Below are 20261 nucleotides of genomic sequence, written 5' to 3' on the forward strand. Positions count from 1 at the left end.
TCAAATGTCATGATGTTGGGGGCGGAGCAATGGAAGAATAACGAAGGGGTTGGCCAGGGAGGGAGGGGTGTTGGCGACGAACACCTTGCTAGCATCCGTTTCATTTGCTCTGAAACGGGCCTCTTTTACTAGTGTTTCTATAAACTATTAAAGAAAGAAATATCTTAGGCACCATGTTATGACATTCCTCTATTATGTATCCCTGCTTTGATTCCAACTTTGTCCTCTATTTTCAGGTACTGGGCTTGACGAGGAGTCAGCTGTCCTGGGTGCAGGCAGAGAGTTTGCATTAATGAAAACTGCCAGTGGAAAGGTACAGGAATTTTTTTTTTTTGGTGGATTCTCCATTCTGTAAGAGTTGTTATTTGCTGCATGACTGTTAAAGAAAATAGCTTGAGCTCAGAGGTTCTGGCACGTGTTCTATGCTTGTTCACTTTATTTAGGTCTTCTCTTTTACTAGTGTTAGAATCTAGTCTTTTCTAAGGCAGTGAAGACACATTCTGCCCTGATCATTCTTTTACATTTCTTGGTGGTTCTTGTTTCTAATTCCCACAGAAATTGGATATTTCCTAGTTTTTAAAGAGCAGTAGGTTTGCCTGTAACTTTAGACTGTTCAAAGTCTCAATTCCCAATTTAATTATAAATTTATATTCTAGGTAATCAAACATATATATGGTGTCCAGGAAAAATGGTACCCCCAACATTTTTCCAAATAACCCACTAAGGTCCTACTGCAGCAAAACTCGAGACATTTCCTGGTACTTTATTTTTCAACAGGATGGAGCTCCAGCACATCAAGCTCGCAAAACAGTTGAAACACCAGAATTCATTGAGCCAGCTTCTCAGTGGCGTTGAAGACTTTGTGAATGTGTCGAGGTTGTAGGAGGACACTTAGAACCCAAATTATGAATTATGAAAAACCCATTATACTAATGCATTTTCAAAGGTCATACTAAATGTTTAAAAGCAATAGCAAATCATTTTGAAACTATGTAAGGGTCCCATTTTTTTTCCAGACCTGTGGATTATAGGTGAATTAAGTTGCTTTCCTTATACCCTCTTTAAGTCATGCAGTAGTGTTGCAATTAAAGGGATAGACTTGTGGGACTTATGTGTTAAGGTCCGTTTACATTGTCCAGGTAAAGTAATTTGGGTGTATGTGAATTATTCTTAAAAATTGTTCACCAACGATATTGATTATGACAAACACAAGGAGATGATGAAGTGACTTGTTTAAGTTCATGGAGAGTCAGTTCCTCAGCATTTGGACCTCATAGTCCAGTATTCCAAGAACTAGGTTATTGACCTTGATATTTAGAATATATATATATATATATATATATATATATATATATATATATAGTTTTCAAGAACACCTTGTTAGGTTGCCTACGGTAGTTATTTTAGAAGGCCTCTTCGCTTTTTGGCGTTTACCCGAACGACTTGACCTATCGTAAGCAAACATAAGCAACCCGTCTACTTACCTGTTCATCTAATCATGAATAACAATGACTCAGATATTATCTCCTACAAAACCTTCTTACCCTCCGTGCTCTTCCTCAACTTCTCCTTTATCGATCCACCTCATTACCTATCCCTATCCTTTCACTCATACCTCTTTTATCCCATTTACTCCTTGTTCATTGTCCTATCACATACATCCTTGTTGATTTTGTTACTACAGATTATATTCTTTTGTTACTATGTAAGCCGCGATGAGCGAGAAGGCGCGGGGTACAAATGTAATAAATAAATAAATATATATACATTTTTACTAATGAAGGAAGAACAGTGGTAGCTAATGCTGCTGATTTCTATAGGATTGCAAGATCAATGCCGCGCTGTACACAAGTGTATATGAAACTGTCATGGCGCAGATTGTCAAAGAGGCAGCATTAACAAGGCTGGTATTTCTCAGCAATGGATGGATAATACATAATTGGAAAAACTTCATTGGCTACCAGTACAATACAGGGCGAAAGTTAAAACTGTATGTCTGATCTTCAAGGCCCTGAAAGGAAATATCCTTGAGTACCTGAAAAATAGGATGATCCTCCACACACCCCCAAGGACACTAAGATCCTCCCAAGGACTTTCACTAACCACACCCTCTCCAAAAGACATTACAAGATGTGATACCTTTAAGTGAGCCTTCTCCAGAGTAGCCCCCACACTCTGGAATGCACTGCCTGAAAGGCTTCACTTAACACAAGACTATCTCTACTTCAGGAAGCAGGTGAAAGCTTGGCTCTTCAACCAGGCCTTTAATGGAAGAAGTAACTAACTTGCTTGTCTCACACACACAAGGAGTGACTTGGGCTGCACATACTGCAGCAGGACATGTTTATTTACTCCTACCCTAGCTGAGATAATATTTAACCTTCTCTCCGTACTCATGTGCAACTTTCTTTAAATCAGTCACCTTTCTAACTTTTTCTACTGTCTTACCTATCTATATGGTTCATCTTTGCTTTACCCTTCACTGTCAACTCTATTTCTCTATTAATTACCTATTGTGTTGACATTGTAAGTAGTATACCATACCATACTTTGCATTGTTTGAATATTTTTACTGCGTAATTGCCTATTGCTTATGTTTGACCTATTCTTACTGTACACCGCCTTGAGTGAATTCCTTCAAAAAGGCAGGAAATAAATAAATATAATGACAAGTATGAGGTTACTGACCATAGTTTTAGTACATTGTATTTTATAAATAGGAAGGAATCCTTAATGTGACTACAGTTAACTGCGTAAATACCTTCAGTAAGTGATCTCTGTAGTTTTTCTGTTCCAACTTTTTTTTTTTAATCATTGACACAAATTCATAATATGTAGAAATATTATATGGAATGTTTAAAGTTGTGATTTTTGTTAATTTTAGGATAGAGAATAAAGACTTCTTTTTCTTATGTTTTATTAGATCTATTACACGGGCAAATACCAGAGCCTAGGAATCAAACAAGGTGGCCCTTCACCAGGAAAATGGGTTGAGTTGCCCATAACAAAATCTCCAAAGATTGTCCAGTTCTCTGTTGGGCATGATGGTTCTCATGGTCTGCTAGTTGCAGAGGATGGAAGTGTATTTTTTACTGGTTCTGCTGGTAAAGGCGAGGATGGAGAATCAAGTAGGTTTTGGTGATCAGTTTATAACAATGGTGAGAAAGTAAAATTTTGCCAGAATATTATGTAGTAAGATTAGATGATATGCTAAAACATCTGTGCTTATGGTATGTATGGGTAGCATAATCTTTGAAAAGAAACCTGATTCTTGAAATATAGCCAGAAGGACTTTTCTTTGTAGCTGAACTGCTGACTTGACTCTTTTTTAATGATTTGCAGCAAAAAGCAGACGCCAGTCAAAACCTTTTAAACCCAAAAAGATGGTCAAAATGGAAGGCAAAGTAGTAGTGCACACAGCATGCAACAATGGAAGTAGTTCAGTCATAACAAAAGATGGGGAACTCTATATGTTTGGAAAAGATGCCATATATTCAGACAATTCAAGTAAGTGAGAGCTAAGACATTTTTCATGTAAACAATACACAGAACTGGCATGTTTGGGGGAGGGACGTAGGAAGCAGAAACATGGGATTGAAGATAAATGAATTCCCATTGACACACTTTCTTCTTCATAAGAAAGATATTATGCTGCTGGTTAAAATACACTGTTGTGTCATTTAGACACCAACTTTGAATGCAGTTTTGTTTGCAGCAGAAGTTCTCCTCAGACTTGTAACATGTCAGGTTTTTATGACCCTTGGTTAAAAATTCAAACCCTTGCTAATAATGCCTATATAACATATTTTACGTTAATGGACATTGATTTTTAATAAAACAACGTGGGGCATTTTCAATATGTCTAAATCTGATTTTGGACGTTTTGCTGAAAATGTCCAAATATCAAGTGGCAAACTTCTGTCTTTTTGTTTCAAAAATGGCCATTTGCTAGATGCTTTTGTGTTCATTGCGTCTATTTTTGGACCATTTTCGGGAAAAAAAACAGTCCAAGGGAAAAATGCACAAAAACAAGCTATAGAGATGTATGAGGGTGCCAGCACTCTTAGTACACTGGCCACACAGACATCCCAGCAGAACAGTGGGGCACCGCACTGGACTTTTACATAAAAGATCCCAGGTACACATCTTACTGCTACCCCATTATATTGTATAGTGAGCCCTCTAAAACTCACTAAAAATCTACTGTACCCAACTGTACACCACTACAATAGCCCTTATGCCTGTAAGTGTCACCTGTATGTGGGTACAGTCGAATTTTGGTAGGTTTTGAAGGGCTCACACTTTCTACCACAAGTGTAACAGTGGGATATGGGCCTGGGTTCTCTTCTGTACAGTGCTGTGCACCGACCACTAGACTGCTCCAGGGACTGGCTTGCTGCTCTAATAGGACTGGCTATAACGTCTGAAGCTGTCATAGAGGCTGGTATGTACTGTTTCTTTCAAATCTTTGGGGGTGGGGTGGGGTCAATGACCACTGGGGGAGTAAGGAGGGGGTCATGCCTTAATCTCTTCAGTGGTCATTTAGGGCACCTTTTTGTGACTTATTCATGATTGAAACAGGTCTAAACCAAAATGTCTACTTTTTAGTCCCAGACGTTTTTGCTTTGTTTCATTATGACAGAAAAATGTCCAGAACACCCAAAACCTGACCCCAGTGTGCTCCCTTGTGATTTGGAAGCACTGCATATGAACTTTGTAGTAAAAGTTTTTAAAATGTGTTTTGAAAATAGTGATTTATATGTTTTGGCAAAAAAAGTTCATCTGCTGCTTTGCATTGTTTTTTAGAAGCTTTTCTGTTTGGAAAATGAGCCCCTTTATATTGTAATAAGGCTTAAAGATTGAAGAGGATTGCTCCTCATGTAAAATAATTTACTGTACAGGTTTGGTAACAGATTTGAAAGGACACTTGGTAACTCAGGTTGCTATGGGCAAAGCTCATACATGCACTCTAATGAAGAATGGTGAAGTTTGGACTTTTGGTGTAAACAACAAAGGACAATGTGGCCGAGATACAGGCTCTATGAATCAAGGTGGCAAAGGTGAGCAATCGTATTTTATCCTCTGTAATTGAAACTAACTTTGTGCATTAAGATCTCATCAAACTCCATCTTCTGTGAGCTCATTAAAGATGTTAAACTTGTTCAGTTCATAGCGACACTTCTGCCTTGTTCAGAAGATTAGCTGAATCCAAGGGCCTTGTTTAGTAAGCTGCATTATAGGTGCTAGTGTTTTTAATGCGCTTTAACCGTGTACGCTTACAATATCTCTATAGGTGCCTACATGGTAGCATGTGTGCTAATTGTAGGCGCATTAAAAATGCTAATGCGCCTTAGTAAATGGCCCCAACTATGCAGACCATATTTGGAGCCTGGACATGAAGTTGCACCATCAGCAGCTGGGCTACAGACTCTCCTCTCTTCTAGGTACCTTCTTGAACTACAATTTTGTTCCTCATCAGAACATAATTTATAGTATTTCTTTTACCTGTACCCCCTGAAAATACGTGGAGGCCTAATATTCAAGTTGCTGGCAAAAATACAAGTTGTGCAGCTAGAATATCCTGGTTTAAATGTATCCAGATAACTTTAGGACAGATTTTTCCTCTTACCAGACTTAACTTGTACGGTCAACAATGAATAGTAGTGTTGTCTGGGTAATATTTAGGTGTGTCCTGAGAATGTTGCCTTTCTTATGTAAGTAAATTTTGTGCATGCAACAACTGGCTAGCTAACTTTTTTGAACCTCACAAGAAGTACCATTTAACACATCTCTCCTTGCCATACCTAAACTCCTTCCATAGTCCCCACCCCATACCTCCTCTGTGCTGCATAGCATTATTCTCCCACCAAAGAAGAAGTGATGGAGAACAATCACTAATTTACAGTTTTCATCGCTGCATAGTCTTCCTCCTTTCATGGTCAGACAATTTTTTTTGTTTTATTTAAGTCTAGTAAAAAAGGCCCGTTTCTGACACAAATGAAAAGGGCGCTAGCAAGGTTTTCCTCGGAGTGTGTATGTTTGCGAGAGAGTGTGTGTGAGAGTGAATGTGCAAGTGTGTGTGTGTGACAGAGAGAGAGTGAGACTGGTTGCGAGTGTGTCTGTGAGAGAGTGTGTGTGCGACTGCGTATCTGAGACACAGTGAGTGTGAGAGAGAGAAAGTGTGTTTCACACAGATACAGTGTGTGTGAGTCAGAGAGTGTGAGAGAGTATGTGTGCGATACACAGACTCCCTGTGAGCAGCCACCCATGTCCAGCGACCCTCCTCTCTCCCCTGCCCCCCATGTCCAGCGACCCTCCTCTCTCCCCTGCCCTTAAAATATATTCAAAAAGGTATTAGTAAGCATCAGCCTTGGCTCCATCACGACCTCCATATCCTCAGATGACAAGTTAGAACAATTATGGTGCTGATGGAAATCTGATGAATTGCTTGCAAAGTGTCAGCAAGTCCAGCAATACTGTGCTTCCCAGTTTTGTCTGGGAAAAAGGAATTTTTGTAGACAAATCCAAGAGGCAGGGAATGCGACCAAACAGCTTTTTCTTATTTTTTAATAATCTTACTGCAACTTTAAGTGAGAAAAAACTGACTGTGAATATTCCATCAGAAGATCTAGCATTGTATTTTATTGTGGAAATTGAAAAGCTTAGGTTTCCTTTTCTCTTTATCAACACAATCCATGCCTATTCATAGCCGGGTCTCACATGGGCCAGCTTCGGTTACTTCTGTTTCATGGTCATCATTTAATATTTCTATGCCTACATTAGTCTCCCAGCTCTTGAATAGATTGCATATGACTTTTTGTTCACTTGATCCTTTTTCATCAGAATGACTGAAAGAGCAAAACTTGGATGCACTTCCATTTCTTCATTCGATTACTGATCACAGTTTGACTATAGGGACAGTATTATCATCATCATTAAGTGCTATGATTAAACCTATTCTTATGTTTAAATCATGTTTATTCCCGCTGGATCCCTCTCAACCAACCTTTAACCTACATCTTTCCATCCCAATATATATATATATATATATATATTGACGTCCACGTTGGCCCAGGAAACGGCAAACACCGCGCAACGCAACGAGGTGACAGGAATTTTCTTGTTCTCGTTTTGGCACAGGAACAGAGTCTGACGACTTTTTTCGCTGATTTCTTCTTATTTTCGTCTTTTTTTTTTTTTAAGAAATATCTCGTGTAGTTCTCTCTAGTTTTTTTTGCCCTTTTCTAAGTTTTCTGTTCGACGCGGTCGGCTTTAGGCCGCGCGGTCGGGTTTTTCCCTTTTTGTTTTGTGCACTTTTTCTTTAATAGGGACAATCGCGTCTTTTGATTTCGCCGAAGCTGTTTTTCCTTCCATGTCATCGAAGACACCCAGCGGCTTCAAATGGTGCAACCGGACCTTCTCAGATATCGATACCACGCCTGGTGTATCCAGTGCCTTGGGCCCGACCATAGCCTAGCCGCTTGTAGTCTGTGTCTTTGTATGAGGAAATAGACCCAAGCATCTCAAGAAGCCCAATGCGAATATCTTTTTGGTTCTCGGTCCGGTCCGTTGACATCGGTACTGAGGTCGTCGGCCTCGACATCGAGAGGAGCATCAACGTCGGGAGCAGAGGTAATGGCTGCTGAGAGACCAACTCGCACTGGGAGCAGTGAGGCATCGAGTGGGTCTCCACCTGCCTCGAGGCCTCCTATTATGCAGGCCCCCTGGGACCGACCTTCGTCGGACCCGGCCCCGAGGAGGTGTGAGGATTCCACAATATCCTCATCGGTACCGAGGAATCTCGACGGGCGTCGAGCGAAAGCGAAGAAGCACCGTCATCGTTCTCCTTTGACGCACGGTACCAGGAGCTCTGGGGTGTCGAGAGAGTCGGCACCCGAGAAGCGTTGGTGCCGAGAGGATCGCTCCCCCTCGATACAGGAGGTGACAATGCGTCGGTCTCCTAGCAACCCGATGCCTTCTCCCGAGCCTCCAAAGATTCTGGCACCGCCTGTTCCACCAACCCCGCAGCTTTCTCCGATGGCGGCTCTCAACGAGCGCATCCAGGCCTTGTTTCTAGAACTTCTGGAGGGACTTCTACATCAGTCAGCTTCGGTGTCGGGGTGCTTGCGCCTTCTGTACCATCTGCTGCAGCGGTGTCTGGCCCTTCTCCTGTGGTGAGGTCTCTGATTGCGGCGTCGGCGGCCACCCAGGTTGACTCCCGTTCGACGTCGGTGGAGGGAGCTTCGCCGCAGTCGGACTGGGCGTCAGCCTCTCAACTTCGCCATAGAGAACATTGTTCTTCGGTGTCGAGGCAGGTTCAGTGTCAACGTACCTTGACACAGGTTTAATCCAATACTGAGCAGGAGCGTTCGTGGGAGTCAGAGGAAGATCCACGGTACTTTTCTTCTCGTGAGTCCTTTTGGATTCCCTCTGATCCTTTCCGTCCGCCAGAGAGGAGACTATCGCCCCTTTTGTCCGGGAAATGGCTATTGCTATTCCCTTCCCTGTGGAGGTTGAAGATGAGCCCAGGGCTGAGATGCTCGAGGTCCTGGATTATTCTTCTCCACCTAAAGAGGCTGTGACAGTTCCTCTGCATAAGGTACTGAAGGAAGTCCTTATGCGAAACTGGTCGGCCCCTCTGGCCCTGTGGTCCAGAAGAAAGCTGAATCCCAGTATCAGATCCACGGTGAACCTGGATTGATGAGGCCCTAGTTACCCCACAATTCCATGGTGGTGGACTCTGCCCTCAAGAGAGCCAGGAGTACTAGAGACTATGCTTCGGTGCCCCCAGGAAGAGAAGCTAGAACTCTTCACTCTTTTGGGAGGAAGACGTATCAGGCTGCTATGCTCGCCACCAAGATTCAGTCATACCAGCACGAGTATTCACTTGCGGGACTGGATATGGCAACTGTCGAGCTTGGTTGATGCACTCCCTACGGAGCTGGCCGAGTCTTTTCGCCAGGTGGTCAGACAGCAGAAGGCGTGTCAAAAGTTCCTGGCCAGGGGGTACATTTGACACTTTTGATGTAGCATCCAGGAACGCTTCTCAAGGTATAGTGATGGCTGCGTGTCTCTGACCAGGATCATTCTGTCCAGCAGCAAATGGCGGATGTTCCTTGTCGGGGGGACAGCCTTTTTGGTGAAAAAGTAGAGGATCTTGTTGATCAGATCAAGAAGCATTATGATGCTATGGATTCTCTCTCCCACCGGGCGCTTTCTGCTACTGCCTCCTCATCTAGGAGGTATTTTGGGGGGGGAAGAGGAGTGCTTCCTATTCCTATCCTAGGCGTAGGTGCACTCCTGCTTCTCTGCAGCCTTCCCAGGCTCAGCCCCAGCACACTCGTTCTCGTCAACAGCGTGAGTCTAAGGCCCATACTGCTCCCCAGCAAAAGCAAGGGACAAGCTTTTGATTGGCTTCAGTTAAGCATAGCCTCAATAAAAGTGTCCGTACCGGGAGGTTGATATTTTTTCACCAAAGGTGGCCTCTCATAACTTCCGACCGGTAGGTTCTTCAGATAGTCTGATTAGGATACACTCTCAATCTGGAACCCAAGCCTCCAAATTGCCCACCGGGAGCTCCTTCTTACAGCTCCCAGCACAGGCAGGTACTTGCAGAGGAACTCTCCGCCCTTCTAAAGGCTGAAGCTTTCGAACTCATTCCACCAGAGGAAGAAGGGCTGGGATTCTATTCCAGGTACTTCCTTGTGCAGAAGACAGGGGCGATGTGTCCCATCCTATACCTAAGGGGCCTGAACAAATTTCTGGTTCGAGAAAAGTTCAGGATGGTTTCCCTGGGCTTCCTTCTTCCCATGATTCAGGAGAACGATTGGCTATGCTCTCTGGACTTAAAGGATGCTTGCACACATATCTCGATACTTCCAGCTCACAGGAAGTATCTTCCGTTTCGGCTGGGAACTCAGGACTTTCAGTACCGTGTGTTGCCTTTTGGTCTGGCGGTAGTAGCAGTGTTGCTACGCAGACTGGGAGTGCATGTGTTCCCTTATCTTGACGATTGACTGGTGAAGAGCACCTCAGAGGTAGGCGCTCTACAGTCCATGCGAATGACTAGGACTCCAAGTCCCATCTCACCCTAGTACAGAAGTTAGAATTCATTGGGGCTCTGTTGAACACAAAGACAGCTCGAGCTTATCTTCCCGACGCGAGGATAGACAACCTTCTGTGCCTGGTGTCCATGGTTCGAGCGTCTCAACAGATCACAGCTCGGCAGATGTTGAGACTTCTGGGGCACATGGCCTCCACAGTTCATGTAACTCCCATGACACGTGTACATATGAGATCAGCTTAATGGTCCCTAGCTTACCAATGGTGTCAAGCTGCGGGAGATCTAGAGGATAAGTGCATAAGTAATGCCACACTGGGAAAAGACCAAGGGCCCATCGAGCCCAGCATCCTGTCCATGACAGCGGCCAATCCAGGCCAAGGGCACCTGGCAAGCTTCCCAAACGTACAAACATTCTATACATGTTATTCCTGGAATTGTGGATTTTTCCCAAGTCCATTTAGTAGCGGTTTATGGACTTGTCCTTTAGGAATCCGTCTAACCCCTTTTTAAACTGTGCCAAGCTAACTGCCTTCACCACGTTCTCCGGCAACGAATTCCAGAGTTTAATTACGCTTTGGGTGAAGAAAAAGTTTCTCCGATCTGTTTTAAATTTACTACACTGTAGTTTCATCGCATGCCCCTAGTCCTAGTATTTTTGGAAAGCATGAACAGACGCTTCACATCCACCTGTTCCACTCCACTCATTATTTTATATACCTCTATCATATCTCCCCTCAACCTTCTCTTCTCCAAGCTGAAAAGCCCTAGCCTCCTTAGTCTTTCTTCATAGGGAAGTCGTCCCATCCCCGCTATCATTTTAGTCGCCCTTCGCTGCACCTTTTCCAATTCCAGTATATCTTTTTTGAGTTGCGGCGACCAGAATTGAACACAATACTCAAAGCGCAGTCGCACCATGGAGCGATATAACGGCATTATAACATCCTCACACCTGTTTTCCATACCTTTCCCAATAATACCCAACATTCTATTCGCTTTCTGAGCTGCAGCAGCACACTGAGCAGAAGGTTTCAGTGTATTATCGATGACGACACCCAGATCCCTTTCTTGGTCAGTAACTCCTAACGTGGAACCTTGCATGACGTAGCTGTAATTCGGGTTCTTTTTTCCCACATGCATCACCTTGCACTTGCTCACATTAAACGTCATCTGCCATTTAGCCGCCCAGTCTCCCAGTCTCGTAAGGTCCTTCTGTAATTTTTCACAATCCTGTCGCGAGTTAAGTGGTGGATGATTCGATCCAATTTGCCCTTGGGATGCCATTCCAAATTCCTCAGCCATAAAAAGTGCTGAAGGATGCATCCCTCTTGAGGTGGGGAGCTCATGTAGATGGGCTGCACACTCAAGGACCTTGGTCCTTTCAGGAAAAAGGTCTTCAGATCAACCTCCTGGAATTGCGAGCGATCTGGAACGCTCTAAAGGCTTTCAGAGATTGGCTGTCCAACCAAATCATTTTAATTCAGACAGACAATCAGGTTGCCATGTATTACACCAACAAGCAGGGGGCACCGGATCTCGCCCTCTGTGTCAGAAAGCCGTTCAGATGTGGCTTTGGGCACGCCGTCAAGGCAAGTTTCTCCAAGCCACTTATCTGGCAGGAGTAAACAACAGTCTGGCCGACAGGTTGAGCAAGATAATGCAACCTCATGAGTGGTCACTGAATATATATATATATTTAAAGTTCCATGTGCTGGACCTGAAATAAAATACTGCTAAGTGATTTCTGATAATTTTATTCTAATTTCTCAACTTTTTGGCTATAGGCTTAGCTACCTGATATATTTATTCTCTTGAATCAATTGCTTGCTTAATTAATTTGTCCTGTTAATCTGCATTGTGGTGCACTTCTCTGTCTTCTAGCCCTGCCCCCCCTCCCAAAAAGACAAAAAACGACAACAAAAAAAATCTCTTTCCTTTAATGCTTAGCTCTGATAGTAGAGAGGATAGACTTTTCTAACTGCTTCTTGTCCTGTAGCATTCTAACTTTGTGGACAGGTTCTGCCAGTCCTAGGCAAAAAAAACAACAACCAAAAAAACAACTTAGAGGGGCATAATCAAACAGCTGAAGTGGAGGGCAGCCACTCAAAACTCAAATTCCTGGATTTCAAGCATGCTGTCTTTCTTCTATGTTTGTGCAGCGCTGCGTACGCCTTGTAGTGCTATAAAAATGCTAAGTAGTAGTAGTTTATGACCTATATATATTTGTTAGATATACAGTGGGGGAAATAAGTATTTGATCCCTTGCTGATTTTGTAAGTTTGCCCACTGACAAAGACATGAGCAGCCCATAATTGAAGGGTAGGTTATTGGTAACAGTGAGAGATAGCACATCACAAATTAAATCCGGAAAATCACATTGTGGAAAGTATATGAATTTATTTGCATTCTGCAGAGGGAAATAAGTATTTGATCCCCCACCAACCAGTAAGAGATCTGGCCCCTACAGACCAGGTAGATGCTCCAAATCAACTTGTTACCTGCATGACAGACAGCTGTCGGCAATGGTCACCTGTATGAAAGACACCTGTCCACAGACTCAGTGAATCAGTCAGACTCTAACCTCTACAAAATGGCCAAGAGCAAGGAGCTGTCTAAGGATGTCAGGGACAAGATCATACACCTGCACAAGGCTGGAATGGGCTACAAAACCATCAGTAAGACGCTGGGCGAGAAGGAGACAACTGTTGGTGCCATAGTAAGAAAATGGAAGAAGTACAAAATGACTGTCAATCGACAAAGATCTGGGGCTCCACGCAAAATCTCACCTCGTGGGGTATCCTTGATCATGAGGAAGGTTAGAAATCAGCCTACAACTACAAGGGGGGAACTTGTCAATGATCTCAAGGCAGCTGGGACCACTGTCACCACGAAAACCATTGGTAACACATTACGACATAACGGATTGCAATCCTGCAGTGCCCGCAAGGTCCCCCTGCTCCGGAAGGCACATGTGACGGCCCGTCTGAAGTTTGCCAGTGAACACCTGGATGATGCCGAGAGTGATTGGGAGAAGGTGCTGTGGTCAGATGAGACAAAAATTGAGCTCTTTGGCATGAACTCAACTCGCCGTGTTTGGAGGAAGAGAAATGCTGCCTATGACCCAAAGAACACCGTCCCCACTGTCAAGCATGGAGGTGGAAATGTTATGTTTTGGGGGTGTTTCTCTGCTAAGGGCACAGGACTACTTCACCGCATCAATGGGAGAATGGATGGGGCCATGTACCGTACAATTCTGAGTGACAACCTCCTTCCCTCCGCCAGGGCCTTAAAAATGGGTCGTGGCTGGGTCTTCCAGCACGACAATGACCCAAAACATACAGCCAAGGCAACAAAGGAGTGGCTCAGGAAGAAGCACATTAGGGTCATGGAGTGGCCTAGCCAGTCACCAGACCTTAATCCCATTGAAAACTTATGGAGGGAGCTGAAGCTGCGAGTTGCCAAGCGACAGCCCAGAACTCTTAATGATTTAGAGATGATCTGCAAAGAGGAGTGGACCAAAATTCCTCCTGACATGTGTGCAAACCTCATCATCAACTACAGAAGACGTCTGACCGCTGTGCTTGCCAACAAGGGTTTTGCCACCAAGTATTAGGTCTTGTTTGCCAGAGGGATTAAATACTTATTTCCCTCTGCAGAATGCAAATAAATTCATATACTTTCCACAATGTGATTTTCCGGATTTAATTTGTGATGTGCTATCTCTCACTGTTACCAATAACCTACCCTTCAATTATGGGCTGCTCATGTCTTTGTCAGTGGGCAAACTTACAAAATCAGCAAGGGATCAAATACTTATTTCCCCCACTGTACATATATACTGGTGGTAAAGATCTACTTTAATATTAAGCTTAAGCTCAGACCTCCACCCATACAATTTGGTGCATTTCATATTACCATCCAATAAATAGATAATAGACCATATAATTCAACATTTGTTTGAACCTAAAGGAGGTATATACTAATTCATGACACCCTGATCTCACTTCCCCTACATATCTTGCATAAACCAACCTACAATACGATAAATACATATATTCACACAGTTATTTCACTTCCCTTGTGGTATATGTGCTCGTGCTTGTGCTTCATTAAAATCACATATCATTCATCCATTCCATTCTTGCCATCACAATAACTGCACATATACCCCAAAGGATTACCTTTAAAAGTGGACTAACATGGCTACCACATCTCTGTACTATAAAATAATCAGAAATCCATTTCAGCGATGAATATACTTAACCAGCCCAGCCAGTTGTTTCATAACCTTCGTCTAACTTTTAGCCCAACTAATCCCTCCCTTGGATCTTCACAATATACCTTCACACTTGAGTTGAGAGAAGGAGATACGTTTCCACTAATTTTCTAAACTTGCTATAATCTTTCGTCCTTATCTCTCTGGGGACCTCATTCCATCATGTAGGAGTCATAACAGAAAACACTGTGATTTGTAACTTCGCGCTTTTGACCTCTTTCCATGCTGGCACTTGTAACAAAAGGTCGAACCCAGCCTCAGTGCTTGAGTTGGAACATATTGCTGCTGCCACATTAGAAAATATTTCTTGCTGCTTTAAAAGTCGATATTAAAACAAAGTGCACTCGATACTGCACCATGTTGTAAAAATACATTTATGTTTCAACAATTTTTATTGATTACACTTTAAAAAAAAAAGAAAAGAAGTGCAAACAGCAATCTGGGTATCCAAAATGTAACTGACCAAGTAGTCATAATGCATGCAAACCAGACAATATGGACCTTTTCTTTTAACTATTCCCCCCCCCCCCCCCCCCAACCCAGATGTCCTTCTTAACCTAATTCTTTATGTTTACACAAGTTTTTATTAGAGTTAATATGTCCAACAAACCATCAGGAATGTGGAATTTTGCACCAGCTATACCCTTACAACCACCCCCCTCACCCCCAGTAAACGACACTACTCTGGTCTCCAAGGGTCTGGACTCTGATAGCCCCCTGAGACCCAGGACCCCAACCAATCTTTAAAGTTCCCCCCTCCCCATGCTAAAAGCTGACTGGGTGGCAGGAACACAAATGGACATTATATTCGTCATTTATAAAGTATTGACAATCGGTCAACGACCCAAGGATTCCAAATCAGTGTAAAACGCCGCTTATATTTAAGGGATCCCCACACCTCCCTAGTCTTCCAAGTTGCCAGAAGATGCAATTAGGTTCCTCTTGTGCCAATAGGCCAGGGCTTCAGGTGATGTCCAGCATTGCAAAATACTTTTTTGCGCCGCCAGACACAATTTGCGACGCAGGAGGACAGTATGTTTGGTTAAGGACTGAAAAGCTCTGGACTTATCAAGTAGGAATTGTTCCATTGTACCTTGTATCCCATGCCCCAGCAATCTAATCAAAAATCTCCTGATATGTGCCCCAAAATTCTGGATTTGAGGGCATTGCCAAAAAGCATGGTAAAAAGAGTGGGGAGATTGACCACATTTGGAGCATTTAGGGTCCCAGAGCCCTTCCACATGAGTCAATTGTGCTTTAGTCACGTAGGGTGGAAGAACCACCCGATATCTACATTCTCTGAGTCTCACATCCATTCATTTTAGGGGCTGGGATACTTCTCAGAGTAGCTACAACATCCCAGTCCTCCAACGATGCTCCTGAATCTGCTGCCCATCTACACTTCAGGATTGTAAAGTCTTTATGATGTTCCCTCTTATTGAGGGATTTATGAAGCCCCGACACTGAAAAGTCAGCATCCTACACATCCTGAAAAAAATCTAGTATTCGGGATCCCAAGTGCCTGCCTAAAAGTGATTTGTCCAAAGAGGCTATAGTGTTTAATTTGGGTGTAAGCAAAACGATTCCTCCATGTGACACCCATTCGGGTCTGCAACTCTTCAAACAGAAGTAAATTACCCTCCCCCACCAGCAAGTGCTCCAGGAATGATATGCCTCCGCTCCCATAAGATAAAAGTGGGATTGTCTAACCCCAGCTCAAATTTACTATTACCCTAAATAGAAAGCTGATCAAACATTATTGGACTCCCCCTTCCCCCTCCCCACCACCCAGTCTGCCAACAAGCGCAATCCACACCTTCCTTAATGGCTGAAGCAGCATGCTCCCTTTTAAATGAGATATCTGGATTGGTTTATGATGTTATAGAGAGCATACAGCGTTCTAACTCTACAGGCATGAGAGTCTGAGAATGACAAAAACCAGTCTCCGAAATGACACCATAAACACGCTTGATTGTACAGTTTCAGATTGGGATGTCCTAGACGCCCCCCCACCCCGTTTCCAGCTGCCTAGCATATAGGCTAAGCTGATGTTCGATTTTCTGTGAGCCTAGCAGAAACAACTAAATAAACAATAGATGCCTTTCAAATCCTTCTGCAATAGGCGTAGAGGTAAGGTCTGTAAAGTGTACAGGCACCGGGGGAAGAGAACCATTTTCAGGAGACTCACCCTGCCCAAAAACGACAGAGGAAGGTCTATCTAACTCTCTAGCTGCCACCTAGTGTCCTCCATAAGGACCAAGATGTTGAAATGGTACAGTGACGAAATGTCCATTGCTGAACAAATACCCAAGTATTTAAAAGAACTGTCTGTCCACCGTAAGGGAAAACATGGTCCCCAAGTGTGTTTGCAACTGTACAGACAATGATAATACCTCCAATTTGTCGAGATTTAGATGAAACCCTGCATAATCTCCATATTCCTGAAATGTGTCAAGTAACGCTGGGAGAGAGTCCCGCGGATTCGTGAGATGTATTAAAAGGTTGTCAGTGAAAGCTGCCACCTTGAAACTGAGAGCCTATCTGTACTCCTGAATGGAGGAGTTTGCCGTAATGTCTCGAAGAAGGAGGTCCAGTGACAACACAAAAAGTAGAGGAGAAAGGGGGCAGCCCTGCCTCATCCCGTGTGTGAGAGGAAAATCTTGGGACTTCAGTCTGTTAACAGACACCTTGGTGTGGGGTGCTGAATATAGCGCCTTAATGACCGATACAAAACGACCCATAAAGCCATATGCATCCAAGGAGGCAAAAAGAAAATCCCAGTGGACTCGGTCAAAAGCCTTCTCGGCATCGAAGCTAATGATGTCTGTACTCCAGAGTAGCCAAACTTTTCTAAGGTTCTTAGCCACTGAACGGCCTTTGACGAAGTCAACCTGCGAATCATGAAGGAGATTGGGCAAAATCCAGGCTAAGCGGTTAGCCATGCTTTTAGGAAACAGTTTGGCTTCATTGTTCAAGAGAGAGAAAGGGTGATAAGATTCTTGAGCAGCTGGCTCTCTCCCTGGCTTCATTATAACAATGATTTGTGCAGTGTTGGGTGTGTGTGGGTGTGGGGAGGTGGCGGCAAAGATTGTGTTAAATAAATTGGTGAGCGGGGATATGACTTCCTCACCCATGAGTTTGTAAAACTCAGCAGGAAGCCATCTGTACTGGGAGCCTTGAGCAAGGGGCTTCGATCTAAACCCAATGCAACATCAGCCTGTATCGGTGAATTCAAGAAATCCCTATCCTCTTGACTAAGAGAGGGCAAAGACACATTATCTAAGTACAAACTTCCTGGAAGTCCTGTGTCTGGTAATGAGGCATACAGGTGTTGATAATAGGTATAAAAGATATGACAGATGGCGTCATCTGCTTTGACACATACATCTTTGTCATCCCAAAGAATTAATATCTTATGCCTGCCCCCCTTGGGTCTGACTAGATGAGCTAATAGCCTTATTGCCATGACGGTATAGCATATACTGATGATACGCCTGGGACTTGAGAGCTCACCGATGCAGGAGCATATTCAATGCCACCTGAAGATCCAACACCCGTTGTTTATGCACTTCTGCATGGGTTGCTCCAAAATGTTGACATGCTCGGCGAAACTGTGAACCCAACCGCCATATCTCCCAATCTTGAGCGATCTTAACAAAATGAGAGTAGCTTATAATTTCCCCCCCTAATACAGGCCTCCTAGTATACTGTGGGATCTGCTACGTGGGCAGTATTGTGGGTCTTATTTATTTATTTGTGACATTTATATCCCACATTATCTCAAACAAGTTTTAGTTCAGTATGTCTTACAATAAACAGTATAGGATACATAACAAAGAATAATACATAAGAAAGTAATTTGTTGTAAGAATCCAATTTTACAGTACAGTATCATAAACATACTAGGATAGCTATGGATGTTTAACATTTAGAAAATCTATTATGAATGAGAAATTGTACATGAAGTAAAGAGAAAGTTCATGGTAAAGTTCCACAAGAAATGCAAAATTTCACTCAAGATAGAGACCAGTTTCATGTATGGAGTGTAAGAAAAGTTTCAGTTGCAGGAAATTATTCATATAGTTCCTCCAACAGCTTAATAGCCTTTCATGAAAAACAGGATCTTTATACAAATCTAGAGGGATCATCCAGTGTCTGCCCCCGTCCATCCACAAGTCCCAAAGTCCAATCGAGCCACACCCAGGCTTGATCTGATATGACATAAAGTTCTATCTCTTCTTTAACTACTGACCCAAACAACTGTCTTGAAACCAACAGATAGTTTATTTGGGCTTGAGTGGAGTGCGCTTGTGAGAGTTGGGTGTAATCCCAAGGGATGAAGCACCCACCAGACATCTATTAGGTCCAAAGTTGGCTCATATTGAGCAGCCCTTTATTATTGTGGTATGGAGTTGTATGCCCTGAAAAGGATCTATCAATAGTGGGATTCCAGACAGCATTGAAGTCCCCTCCCACCACTAAAGGTGTGTCCTGGTAGTGTATGAGATGATTAGTCACAGTCTGATAGAACTTTCGAACATACTGCTTAGGGTATAAAGTTTGCAAATGAGCAGCTTCTGATGGTTGATGAGCACCTCATTAAGAAGGTATTGTCCAGCAGGGTCAATTGAAAGGGGTTTTATTTTCTCAGCTACCCCTTTTCTATAAAACTGTGACACCACCTTTCTTCCCCTGGGCCTCTGCCACTACGCATTCTCCCACCCATCAGTTTTAAATTTAGTACGTTCCAAATCATTGAGGTGCGTCTCTTGTAACAGAGCGATTTCAAGTTTATATCTGTGTAAATGTTGTAAAATATTTGACTTTTTTATGGGCGAATTGATCCCCCCCCCCCCCCCCCCAATTCCACGTTACTATTTTCACCATTGCAGGGGAACCAATAAGATACTTGCATAGTCAAATCCAAAGTCTAAGTTCCAGGAAGGATGTCCTAGCCAACGTACCCCCCAGCAGTGCGCTGCCTTGGCAACACCTTAGCCTGAAGAAATCTTACCTGCCTACCCATTAACTGCCTTCAGCATAAATCAGTGAACTAAGCAAGAGAGTCCAGTCAGCTTCAATCCCAATAAACCCATGCCCCCAAACCATAAAGCCTGAGTTCCCCTCATAGGAACTTACAAGTCTAACACCTCCCCATAACTTCCTCCTATACTACGACGAATGAATATATGAAGACACCGAAACACTCCTTTAAATAGAAGCACTGTCCTCTAGGAGGAGAGGAGGGGACAGGTTATGAACAGTGTCTCTATCAGGTGGGTCACCAAACAGTCTAGGCCAAAAGCCATCATATGAGAGACACTAGGGCTGCATTCGTTGGAAAACGATGGGGCAGCCACCAGACCACATGACCAGTACTACTCTGAGTTCTCAGTAAGAGCTCCCAAGCAGAAACCCCAAGGCCCTCTCCACTAGTCTTCACGAGCTCCCCAAACGGACCTTGACGAATGACCCCCCTCCCAAAGTAAACCACTGCTGTGCCAAAAAAAATGACATTGAAGTGTTCGATATAAAGTTGAAAAATCGAGGGAATCAGCTGATGTGTCCAGAGAAGCTCACACTAGTGACTTCCCTCGGTCATGATGTCATGAGATCTTGTAACATCTATATATATAAAAGGCACCACTGAAGCCTCCAGCCGGAAGTGTGAAGCGCCAGAGATATCCGGTTTCCCCATGAGTGAAGGAAAACAGCACAGCACGAAATCCCACGAAACAGTGAAGGACTCAGAAGGGGGAGGGGAGAGGGATGCCCTCACTCTCTCTGTAACAAAAACACAGAACAGCAGGAAACTTAACACTGAAGGACTGGACTCCGAGGGGGGGAGGGGGAGGGAGAGAGGGCAGAGGGCAGGGACACACACACTCCCACATGCACACTCTGAAGAAAACCTTGCTAGCCCCC

The 20261-nt window shown here is 43.6% G+C and overlaps 1 protein-coding gene across 1 annotated transcript in view; it reads left to right on the plus strand.

The window, feature by feature from the left end:
* MYCBP2 (MYC binding protein 2) overlaps window positions 1-20261 on the plus strand; it is a 937772-nt gene that overhangs the window by 145120 nt on the left and 772391 nt on the right. Inside the window, 4 exon segments of the mRNA XM_030200587.1 lie at window positions 237-313; window positions 2924-3128; window positions 3343-3507; window positions 4902-5060. Coding sequence (XP_030056447.1) covers window positions 237-313; window positions 2924-3128; window positions 3343-3507; window positions 4902-5060 — 606 coding nt within the window.

This window comes from Microcaecilia unicolor, chromosome 4, assembly GCF_901765095.1.
Source record: "Microcaecilia unicolor chromosome 4, aMicUni1.1, whole genome shotgun sequence".
NCBI classification, from domain to species: Eukaryota; Metazoa; Chordata; class Amphibia; order Gymnophiona; family Siphonopidae; genus Microcaecilia; species Microcaecilia unicolor.